At 48.1% G+C, this 11,742-nt stretch overlaps 1 protein-coding gene across 1 annotated transcript; it reads right to left on the reverse strand.

The window, feature by feature from the left end:
• Positions 1 to 3,595: 3,595 nt before the first annotated feature.
• Positions 3,596 to 11,653, reverse strand: LOC149307068 (interleukin-10 receptor subunit alpha-like). The gene is made up of 8 exons (XM_089538258.1): positions 11,578 to 11,653; positions 11,258 to 11,399; positions 10,764 to 10,945; positions 7,893 to 7,952; positions 5,775 to 5,938; positions 5,306 to 5,459; positions 4,720 to 4,832; positions 3,596 to 4,583 (listed from the first exon to the last, which is right to left on the reverse strand). Exons 1-8 carry the CDS (start codon positions 11,651 to 11,653, stop codon positions 3,990 to 3,992), a joined length of 1,485 nt encoding a protein of 494 aa, XP_089394384.1. The 3' UTR covers positions 3,596 to 3,989.
• Positions 11,654 to 11,742: the final 89 nt, after the last annotated feature.

The following is an 11,742-nucleotide window of genomic DNA, read 5'->3' on the forward strand; positions in this document are numbered from 1 at the left end:
TTCCTTGTGCTTGAGGAGGAGAGGTCATAAAATCTCTGGAGGGGAGGGAGAGGAAGGCAGCTGGTTCACCTGGACGCCCCCCCCCCCCCACACACACAGACACCTGACTTTCTGGAGGCTTCTTGGTGAAACTGCACCCATTCGTCATAGAAGCAAAAGGCACTCAGTTCAAAAGCAAAACAAGGCTTTTAAAAGAATTTAATGGGATACTGGTGATTGCTTAACCCAGAGGTTTCTGTTTATCACCATCTGCAAAACAAAACTGCAAGGGACAGCCCAGTGGCGTCAACAGGGTTGGCATCACACAGTGCGGGAATTCATGATATCTCCCCCCACAATGACCTCCTCCCGCCTCACATCATATAGACTCCTTTAGTAATGTTTTTTGTACTGTTACTCATAAATCGTAATTCCCACATATCACTGAAAGTAATAGCAATTGTTTGTTGTTGTGTGCCTTTAAGTTACGTCAGCCCTAAGGCAAACCTATCACAGGGTTTTCTTGGCAAGATTCTTCAGAAGGGGGTTGCCATTGCCTCCCTGAGGAGGCTGAGAGAGTGCCACTTCTTGCCCAGGGTCACCCAGTGGGTTTCCACGGCTGATCTGGGACTTGAACCCTGGTCACCAGAGTCACAGTCCAATGCTCAAACCACAATACTTGCATCATAAACAATTAGCAAAATTAAAATTATATCTTTAAATTACAGTATCGTATGCACAACTTAAATGTATTTACTTTTTTTTAAATAATAAATTTTTATTGAGTTAAAAGAACACAAGAAAAAAAATATACAAAAAAACCATACATTAAACACAATTAAAACACATTACACAATACCAACCACAAACAATTATATCTAACACTTAACACCTGACACACACATAACTTCCTCTGCTAAGCAGCAATTACACCATATACCTCTTTCCTAGTCTACACATACTCCTTATTCACAGTTAACTATTAAATCAAGGAAACTTAATCAAACTACATCTCTACCTATCTGTTACCACCCGTCCAGTTACAGTGATACGATATATTCTAACTAATGTCCTATCAAGGAGTGTCTTGTAAAATTTTACATCAACTGCTTGATAATTCTATCCTCTATAAAACCTGCCCCTCCTCCTATCTATAAAATATCATTAATTATCATATATACACCCTGGTTCATTCTATAACTTCAATATATCACAGTATTTAGAATTTAGTCTACAATTGCCATATATCTGTTAGAGTTCTTTTCTTGTTTAATATAAGAGATCCAAGGAGCCCAGTCTCTCGAAATCTTGGACATAGTATCATTCTTCATATACGATGATAGTGTATCCATTTCAAACATTTCAAACAGTTTAAATTTCCATTCATCTATGGAGGGTAGTTCTTCAGATCTCCAATATTTTGAGTATAAAATTCTGGCTGCAACTATAGTAAAAAAAAATCAATTTACCATATGATTTTTCCATCGATGGGTCTTCTATTATATTTAATAGATACATCATCGGGTCCGCACGAATATTGAACTTAAATATTTTCTTCATTTCTCCATGAATTTGCTTCCAATAATGTTGTGCCTTCTCACATCCCCACCAACTATGCCAGTACGTACCTAAGTCCTTTTGACACTTCCAACATGTACCCCTTGTTTCCTTATATATTTTTGAAATCTTGTACGGTGTTAAGTACCATCTAAAAATTGATTTATAACAATTTTCCCTAATTTCAACATTTTTAGTGTACTTAATCCATCTTTTCCATGTCAATTCCCATTGTTCCAGCATTATATTCCTCTTTAAGTCTCTTGCCCACCTAATCATATACTCTTTAATGGTCTCATTTTCCAATTCAAATTTCAAAATCAGGTTATAAAATTTCGATATTATTTTTACTTTGGACCCTTCTTTAACCATCCTTTCTAACTCTGAAATAGCGGGAGCAATACCTTGATCTTTCTGGTCTACTTTAAACCTTTCACTGCCTATAAGAAAACCAATTTAAAGTGAAACCCTCATTACTAATCTCCTCCTGTGTTTTAAGTTTTCCTTGAGCACATCATATATGTCTTTATATCTGATCCACCTATCTTCACTGTAAACTTCCCGCTTTAAAAAGGCTTCAGCTGGTGAGGCCCACAAGAGTATCTTGGGGCACCATCTATGTCTATATCTCGACCACACTCGCAACAGAGTTTTCCGAACAAAATGGTTATTAAGTTCTCTATCCACTTTAGATTTCCCGTAGAATAGATATGCATGAAGACCAAACTTTAACGCAAAGTTTTCCACAGCCAAATTTCTATCATTATCCAATTTAACCCAGTCAAACAACCAGTCTAACACAGATGCATCAAAGTACCACTTAAGATTAGGGAGGCTCAATCCTCCATTCTCGGTCTTGTCTTGCATGACTTTCAATTTAATTCTGGGTCTTTTGCCATGCCAAATAAACTTTCATAAATCTTTATGCCAATCCTTGAAAATCGAATCTTTTGTAATTATGGGAATATTTTAAAATAAAAACATGAACCTGGGGAGTACAGCCATCTTTACCGTTGCTATCCTACCAAGCCAAGAAACTTGTAAATGCTGCCATCTCTCCAAGTCCCTTTTAATTTCTTTCCAAACTTTATGTAATTATTTTGATATAATTCCGTATTTTTAGTTGTCAGATTTATCCCTAAATATTTAACCTGTTTCTTTCTTTGAAATCCAGTTTTTTCCACCACATTTGCCACATCTTTATCTGACATGTATTTACAAGTACATCATTTCATGTGGTTAAAGTGAAAATTTGGTAAGATGTGATATTTTTAAATTTAATTTTAAAAAAAGAATATTTTTTTAAAAATCATTTTTTATTTTTTTAATAAAAATTAACATTTTAAATCTATTTTTTTAAAATCAGAAAAAAAACCCTTTCTGCTCCTGCTGAGCCTTGCCCCACTCAGACCATCTTTTCAGAAAATAGAGAGAGGATCACATTTTGACTGCTCCCCAAAGTTCAAGAAGTCCTGCATGAAGAAAACCAGCACCACAGAAAGAAAGGCTTTGATAGAATGCCATAGTGGCATCCTGTGGTGCTCATTTACTACCTGCAGAGAGTTATGTTTGGGCTTGAATGTAGGGAAGATATTCAGAACTGGTTCCAAACTGGGGAGGGAGGGAATTTGTCAGGGAAGCATAAGGCAGGCCCTGGTCGCAGAAGCCCCCCTCCCCAAGAATATGGGACGGGGTCCGTGGCAGCAGCAGAGGCATTGCTACCCAACTGACACCATTATTCTAAAGCAACGCTCCAAATGCAATGTAACAAAACAATTTTTTATCAAACACACTGAAACGCTTTTATGAAAATATTCTACCCTCCAAGTAGATTCACATTAAATAAATACATAAATACATAAAGGTGATTTCTACAAAAATATCAGACATTTGGAAAATTCACTGCTGGCTGGTCAACTGTGACAACAACCGTTCTAAAAGAAGGTCAGTGAATGCAACAGACACATAATGGGAGAACATACAACCCCCCACCCCCTGCTGACCTTCCCTTGTCAGGAAAATGTCAATCCAGCCCCCCCCCCCCCAATTTGTTGTAAGTTTGCAGTCAAAATAAGCCCTTTCCTGTAGGTGTGCAGCATGACTTTTCTGTGTCTGGCTTGTGAGGACCGTCCATGTCTTGCAGACTGGAGTTTGGGGTCATGAAGGGGACTTTGGGTTCTACCATCTTGCTCCATGGGCAACCTGAAAGGTGGCCCTCCTGGCCTTCATCTGCCAGCATCTCCCTGTCTCTCTCCCTTTGGAGGAGGAGGCAGAGGGGATGGGGGCAGTGGGAGGCCTCTCATGCCAGTGGAAGTGTCCCGACAGCAAAGTCCTAGTGTCCGAGGAGAGCCAGAGGAAGGAGGTGGTTGCTTAAAGAAGCCCAATGCCCAGGGGCCCCCAAGACCTCTGGGCTCCTGCCCACTGGAAAGGGGGCTTCCCCCTGGTCCTTTTGGTCAGGAGAGTCCCTGCTTGGCTGCAGCCCCAGGGCCAGAGGGGCCACCTAAGGTGGCCTGCTTCAGGTAGCAGGTCACCAAGCCAACCTTGTCCAGGGCAGGTCCACAACAGGCACCTGCCTCCAGAGAGGAGGTTGCCTGTTTCTGGTAACCAGAGAATCCTCCCCAGGGTGCATCTGTGGGGCCCAGAGCTCCCTGCCCCAGCCCCACCTCTGGTCCCTTGCCACCCAGGTCTTCTAGAGGGGCTCCCTCCTGGCTGCTCCCAAGAAAGAGCAGTTGGCCCAGGCTGTCTGAGGGGTCTTGCAGGCAGATCCCGCTGTCAGTGCTGCCCCCTATGCTGCTGTCTGTGAGACCCTTCCTCATCCCCGTGCCCCCCTCCACCGGCCACGTCAGCAACCAGCAGCGCTTCTCTGGAAATGAAGGTGTGGGTCTGGGGCCCCAACTCTGAGTCTGGTCAGCGCCACTTGGCTCCTTTGGGCGCAGGACAGAGAGAGGCTGGATGGGGTCCCTCTCCATCTGCAGGACCACTCCTCTCTTCCCGGGAGGAGGCAGCTGGTGCGGCATGCAGAGCGGGCTGGACCACAGCAGGGATGTCTGACAGCCAAGGAAAGAAAAACAGAAAAGGAAGATGGTGAGACTTTGGGGCAGAGGTGCCATGCAACTGCCAGGATGGGCCTCCCCACCCCATCACCGTAAATGGCTATTCTGGCCCTCGGGAGGGATCACTCACCAGCACTGCCGGCAGGGTCTTTGTGGCCTCCTTCACATAGGCCCAGGCCAGGCCCAAGCTGACTGCCAGGGCACCAAGGACAGGCAGGCTCAGGATGGCCAAGATTGCGTGGCCTGCAAAGAAAGACAACATTCCCCCATGGGACACATGGCACCCACAGAGGGGATGCTTCCATAGCCCTGCAAGTGGGATCTTATGGAGGATGGGTCCTCTGCAGTGGCCAAGGCCAGCCAGTGGGCCAGGAAAGAGACAGAACAGGAGAAGTGGAGCTGCAGCAGGCAAACAAACAGCTTCATTTATATACCGCTTCATACTGAACTAACAGTGTCTAAGCGGTTTACAACTGTAAGCTAATTGCCACCAACAATTTGGGGACTCATTTTAGCCACCTACAGAGGAAGAATGCAAGCCTCAGTTGAGCTTGAGCCCTTTTGCTGGTATTGAACTCGCAACTATGGTTTTGAGTGAGTGGCTGCAGGACAGGCATTTAACCCTCTGATTCTGCCTTGCATGACCAGGAGGAGGGGGATGCTGGGCCCATGGCACATGTGTGAATGGGTGTATGTGTGTGAAGCTGGAGCCTCACCTTCCTCCAGGGGTGGGAGGGAGATGCACTGCTCCTCTGTCCTGTTGGCAGGAGTTGCCCGGGAGGCAATCCGTGGCTCCACACTGACACAGTAGCTCTCGCCTGGTGGCAGGGCCGGGAGGTCAAACTCCAAACTGGTCCCAACATGTTCCAGCTGGGGAGAGGATCCAGGTGAGGCTGAGTGGCTGGGGATCCAGCCTTAACCACCATGCACCCCTCCCTCCCTCCCTCCCTCCCTGTGATGTGGGCTCAGGCAAGCACTGTCTTTGTGGGGTAGACAAGGCTGCCACCAGCTTTCCCCCACAAATGTGCAGATGCACACAGTGCCATCTTGTGGCCCAGGATCTTCATCTGGCACAGGGGCACAGGGTGCAGCTCCCCCCCCCCCCCCGCTGAGACCCACCCCAGGGGCCTCTCCCCACTTCCAGAAGCAGCTGACCAAGGGCCAACAATGGACCCCCGTCCTTACCTGGCTCCTGTTGGACACGTCCCGGATGTAGGCGTGGTACTGCCTGTGTCTGGGGTGGAGGTCTTCGTAGGTGATATTGTCCCAGGGGCTGATGGGCAGTTGGACTGAGAGGTGGATGACGCCCTTGTGAATGGCCAAGCTCACGCTGGACAGCCACAGGGTTGCTGGGGAACAGAGCCAGCACCAAAGTTGAAGGGACCCCTGGCACAACCATGTGCAAATGCGTGTGCAACCCCCCCCCCCCCCACACACACACACTGCAAACTTATTGGATTGTTGGGTCTTTTGCTGGAGAGGAAATTACTAGGGCAGGCGTTGAGTGGGGAATGTACCTTGTCCTTTTCAGAAACGTGGCTCTGGTCTCAAGGAAGTGCTTCCTGCCATGGTCCCCAAGGTGGGCAGGGGAAGCAAAGGGCAAGGGGCCCCTCCTGGCTTAGGGTTGCCATATGACAGTCCCACATATCTGAGCATCTAATTTGCATGTTATGCAAATCGTTATAATTATGCATATTATTAATTTTCATTTTGATAGTGCAGATTCAACACATTAATCATTGTCTTTTTCATTCTTTCTCACCCTAATGGGTGTAAAGAGAGGGAGGCTTCCTTTACTCTCTGGACGCTGTTTGGAAGTGGTCCCAACCCTAAGACAGTTAAAGGAAGTCGAGATCAATACTTAATACCTATCCCGTCTTCCTGTCACCCTGTTAACCCGAAAGAACCAAGGATCGTCCCAAGCATACCACAGTCCTTTACCCCGCTTCTTTGTAATGCCAGGTCGGTGAAGAATAAATCTCATATTATATACGATCTATTGGATGAGCAAGCTCCCGACCTGGCATGCATTACGGAAACCTGGCTGGGGGAGGACAGCTCTGTAACTTGGGCTAAAGCCCTCCCAGCCAGGAATGCGTTGAAAGAGCAGGTCAGGGATAGTGGGCGAGGGGGAGGTATGGCAGTGGTCCATAAAAGTCACATCACCTTGACTAGGAACTGGTACTGAAACTGAGACATGTCGAATGTATTTACCTGACTCTGAAAGCCAAGGACAGTGTAGGGATTCTGTTGGTTTATCGTCCACCCCGTAACCTAACAGACTCCCTGGCCCAGCTGACACAGCTGGTCTCGGAGCTGGTATTGGAGTCCCCCAGGCTGCTTGTCTTGGGGGACCTGAACATCCCCTTCGAGGCCGGCTTGACAGATCTAACAGGTGCGGCTCGGTTGTTCATGGAATCCATGACAGCCATGGGCCTGTCCCAATTGGTTTCAGGGCCAACTCATTGTGCTGGTAATACTCTCGATGTAGTCTTCAGTACAGTCCGAGACTGTCCGTGGGTGGAAATAAATGCTATTTCCCCCTTGTCATGGACGGGCCATTTCCTAGTCAAGATAGGACTGAAAGCCACTATCCATAAACCCCTCGGGGGTGGTGGACCCATTACAATGGTCCGCCCTTGAAGGCTTGTGGTGGAAATTCCTTGTTGAAATAAAAAGCTATAGAAAGATGGAGTCACCTTTGTCAGCCAGAGAGATGGTTTTTGAAATAAAGGCTTGGAGTTTAGAAAAACTAGAGCAAAGGAATAATGAGTGCATCGTGACCTGGATGGAAGCTGGCACCAGTAAAAAGACATAACATAATGTACTGAGATAAGGACATTCAGAAGCAAGGTTAGGAGGAAAGTTACTAAATTCCTACAGGAGGGGGTAAGGAGTGATGATGCAGTTTTAATGTATGCATGTATTTCTATTCTAATTGTAAGAATTCTGTATGTTTAAATTGTAATTAGCCAATCAGGTGTATTGAAGAAGCTTCTTTGTCTTGAATAATATAAAAAGAGCCATTTTGTCTTGTTCGGGGTCTCAGCTTTTTGGAACTTGAATTCCACTGAGTTCAATGTTTTCCTTTGTTGACAATTGGAAATAAACTTATGGATTTTCAATTACTAGGTCCTCTTGCGAATTCCTTGCTCTGCCAATCCTAGATTTTTAAGTTTCCTGAAATTTCTGTTACAGGCTGATGGAACCCAAAAGGTTCCAAGACGCTCTAGAGGGTACTATGTTTGGGAACGATGGCGATGCTGTCGAAACCCTGGTCAACAACTGGGATAGGAATCTTACCGGAGCTATAGACAGTATCGCTCCTGAGCGTCCTTGCCGGCCCGCTCCTAAAAAAAGACCCTGGTATTCAGAAGATCTTCACCAGATGAAGCGGGCTGCGCAACGACTAGAGCGCTACTGGCGGAAACATCAGAGCTTATCTGACAGAACACTCGATGAGAACATGTTACGTTCCTATGGAGTGGCAGTCGGTGCAGCTAGGAATGCGTTCTGTTCTGCACAGATTGCGTCAGCAAAGTCCTGTCCAGCAGAGCTGTTCAGGGTGGTCAGGGAATTAATTCAAACCCCGGCCACCCAGAACCCCTTACTTGAACCAACTATTGCCTGCTGTGACACTTTCAACAACTTCTTTGCTGACAAAGTCTCTCAGATAAGGGCTGATCTTGATGCCAGTTTTCGAGCAGAACCTTTAGTAGAGGTATCCAGTGACTCTGGTAACAAGGTTATTCTGGATCATTTCGAGTTTGTGAGTACCGAGGACATAGACAAGCTCCTTGGATGCGTGAGAAGGACAACTTGCCCTCTTGACCCTTGTTCCTCTTGGTTGACCGTGCAGGGAGGAGATGTTATAAAATCTGCTCTCCATCTGATAATAAATACATCTCTTCGGGAAGGTACCGTTCCATCATCTTTGAAACAGGCAATTGTAAAGCCTCTATTGAAGAAACCTTCCCTTGATCCCCTATCAATGAGTAATTATAGACTGGTCTCCTTGCTACCATTCTTGGGCAAGGTGATTGAGAGGGCAGTTGCTTTTCAGCTCCAGGCCGTCTTGGATGAAACTGATTATCTTGACCCATTTCAAACTGGCTTCAGGACGGGTTACAGAGTTGAGACTGCCATGGTCGCCTTAGTCGATGACCTCCGTCTGGCCACCGACAAGGGAGATATAACTCTGTTGGTGCTCTTGGACATCTCAGCGGCCTTCGATACCATCGACCATGGTATCCTTCTGGAATGCCTGAGAGAATTGGGTATCGGGGGCACTGCGCTCCAGTGGCTCCGGTCCTATCTCTCGGGAAGGTTCCAGATGGTGAGGCTGGGGGACAGCTGCTCTCGTAAAAGAGAGCTTATATCGGGTGTCCCTCAGAGCGCCATTCTGTCCCCATGCTTTTTAACATTTACATGAAGCCGCTGGGAGAGATCATCCGGAGCCATGGGGCACGGTGTTATCAGTACGCTGATAACACCCAGATCTATCTCTCCATGTCTCCGACTGATACAATGACTAAGGATGGCATCTCTCCTCTGGACGCCTGCCTGGGGGCATTAATGGGCTGGATGAGGAAAAACAAACTCAGACTGAATCCAGAGAAAACAGAGGTACTCATGATAGGTTCCCCAAGTCCGGGCAGGGAAATTTGTCATCCTGTCCTGGACGGGGTCAAACTCCCCCTAAAGGACACAGTTCGTAGTTTGAGAGTACTCCTGGATCCATCTCTGCAATTATCTTCTCAAGTAGATGCGATGGCCAGGAGTGCTTGGTACCAGCTTTGGCTGATATGCCAACTACGTCCCTGTCTGGACCGAAAGGACCTTGAAAATGTAGTACATGCACTGGTAACCTCTCGTTTGGATTTCTGCAATGCGCTCTACATGGGGCTACCTTTGTATCAGGTTTGGAAACTTCAACTGATTCAAAATGCTGCAGCCAGATTGATCACAGGGACAACTAGATCTGACCACATAACAGCTGTTTTAAAATCTCTTCACTGGCTGCCAATTCGTTTCCGGTCCCAGTACAAAGTGTTGGTTATTACCTTTAAAGCCCTAAATGGCTTGGGCCTGGGTTACTTGAGGGAACGCCTCTCCCTGCATAATCCACCCCGCACTCTCAGAACAACAGGTACATTATTACTCAACCATCCTAAGATGAGATTGGCGACTACCCATCAAAGGGCTTTTACAGCAGTAGCGCCTTCTCTTTGGAATGCTCTACCAGAAGAGTGGAACAGTGGAGGCCTTTAAAAAGGCATTAAAAACCTACCTCTTCCTACAAGCTTACCCTCCCAACTCCTTATAATAAAAGTCTTCCCTGATTGATCACGATGTATACATACCTAGGATTTTAATATTTTGAATTGTATGTTTTTTAGATAATTGATATTGGACTGTAACTTGTATTAATGTTTGTGAAATTGTCTTAATGTCCCTTTTTATTCTATTGTACCTATTTTATATGCTGTACACCACTTTGATCGTAGGAAAAGCAGTCTATAAATAAATAATTTATTATTATTATTATTATTATTATGATGATGATGCCCAGACCTAACTTAAACCTCGACACAATCACTCCACAAGCCAAGGCCATCCCCGCTTGCCTCCTTTCCTTTCGCAGCTTCTGGGCCTTTTGGGGAAAGGAGAGAGGGATGGAGGAATTAGGCGGCACTGCTGCCCCAGGAAGGAGCCACTGGACCCTGCAGGGCAGCGCTAGTCTTCCTGCACGGTTCCCTGCTTCCCAATGGGAAATTTTAATCTCCCCATTGGCCTGCAATGAAGGAGAACTCTGGGACCTACTGCTTCAACTGGCCCAGGTGGCTGGGGCATTCTTTAGTCCCTGAAATTTGGATTTTCCAGGACCAATGGCAACCCTATCCCGGTTCAGGGAACAACCTGACAAGGATGGTCACAAACTGCAAAGTTGTGAGTTCAATACCAGCCAAGGGCTCAAGCTTTACTCAGGCTTTCATCATTCTGAGGTCACTAAAATGAGTCCCCAGCTTGTTGGGGGCAATTAGCTTACACACCTTGTAAACCGCTTAGGAAGTGCTTAAGTGCACTGGTAAGTGGTATAGAAATGTACTTGCTATTGCTGTTGATGCCAGGGGAGAGGCATGCTGGATTTGGCATGCGTGGCACAAAACCCACCTTCCTCTGGCCTGAAGACGGGCGCCTGGACCCACTCAGAGGCCCAGCAAGGAACAGCCACGGCTCTCACGCGTGCATAGTAGCGCTTGTCTGGCTCCCGGGTCTCATAGGAGAGGTCGCAGGTGAGATTGGCAATGCCCGTGCAGCCTGGCACTGGGGCCCAGTGGCTGTTGTTGCCATACCTGCAAAGTAAGTCTGGATGAAGGCCAGTGGGGGCCCTGAGAACGACCGGTCGCAACAGAGTGGCACAGAAGCCCCCTCCAGATGTCGTCAGTGGGCTCCAGGACGGTGAAAGTGGCCGCAGGAAGGTCGGAAAGGGATGGAGGGCTAGGAGAGGCCCTTGCCCCGAGAGGTGGTCCCCCAAGCGGTCAGTGCATAGGCTGGAGCTCTGGCGCCACGGAGACACTGACCACTTGGCCCTTCAACAGGCGGGGAGGGCGGGGGCTGCGGGAGGGGGCCCCTTCCTTCCTTTTTTCCTCCTCCCCCTTCCTTACCCACGATACTCGACGTCGTAGAGGGGCCCCGTGGCGCTGGGCCCGAGTCCGGGGTCGGAGGGGTCCCAGTGGAGGACGTGGCGGAAGGTCCTGGCCACGAAGCGCGGTCGGAGGGGCGCCGGGGGGCCTTCCCTTGCGACTCCTGCAGGACAGGCAGCGGAGGGGGGCCACCGTTACAGGGATGCTGCTCCTTCCCCCACCAGAGTCGGGGTCCCTGGAGACCCTCCGTAGCAGGGGGCGGCTCTGGGGCGGGGGTCTCCCGGGCTGCCTCCCTCCCTCCCCGGGGCCTTCCCTTCCTCGCGGCCGGGGCTCTCACCCACCCTGGGCCCGGAGGCGGCAGCAGCAACACCAGCAGCGCAGCAGGAAGAGCCACAAGAGCCGGCGCTGCCAGAGCATCCTCGGCCGCCTGAGGCCGGTCCCGTCTTCGTCCGGAGGGAGGGAGGGAGAAAGAGAGAGAGAGAGAGACTGGGCGCGGCGACGGCGGC

This window comes from Sceloporus occidentalis, unplaced genomic scaffold, assembly GCF_023333645.1.
Source record: "Sceloporus occidentalis isolate IW3139 unplaced genomic scaffold, rSceOcc1.0.p SCAF_9, whole genome shotgun sequence".
Lineage (NCBI taxonomy): Eukaryota > Metazoa > Chordata > Lepidosauria > Squamata > Phrynosomatidae > Sceloporus > Sceloporus occidentalis.

Coding starts and splice junctions, on each gene's coding strand:
- LOC149307068 (XM_089538258.1), bottom strand. CDS start 11,653: ATGCTCTGGCAGCGCCGGCTCTTGTGGCTCTTCCTGCTGCGCTGCTGG. Junction 7,953..10,763: donor CGTCTTCAGGCCAGAGGAAG/GTGGGTTTTGTG, acceptor TCTGAATACCAG/GGTCTTTTTTTAGGAGCGGG. Junction 5,939..7,892: donor CGATACTGTCTATAGCTCCG/GTAAGATTCCTA, acceptor TCTGTTCCCCAG/CAACCCTGTGGCTGTCCAGC.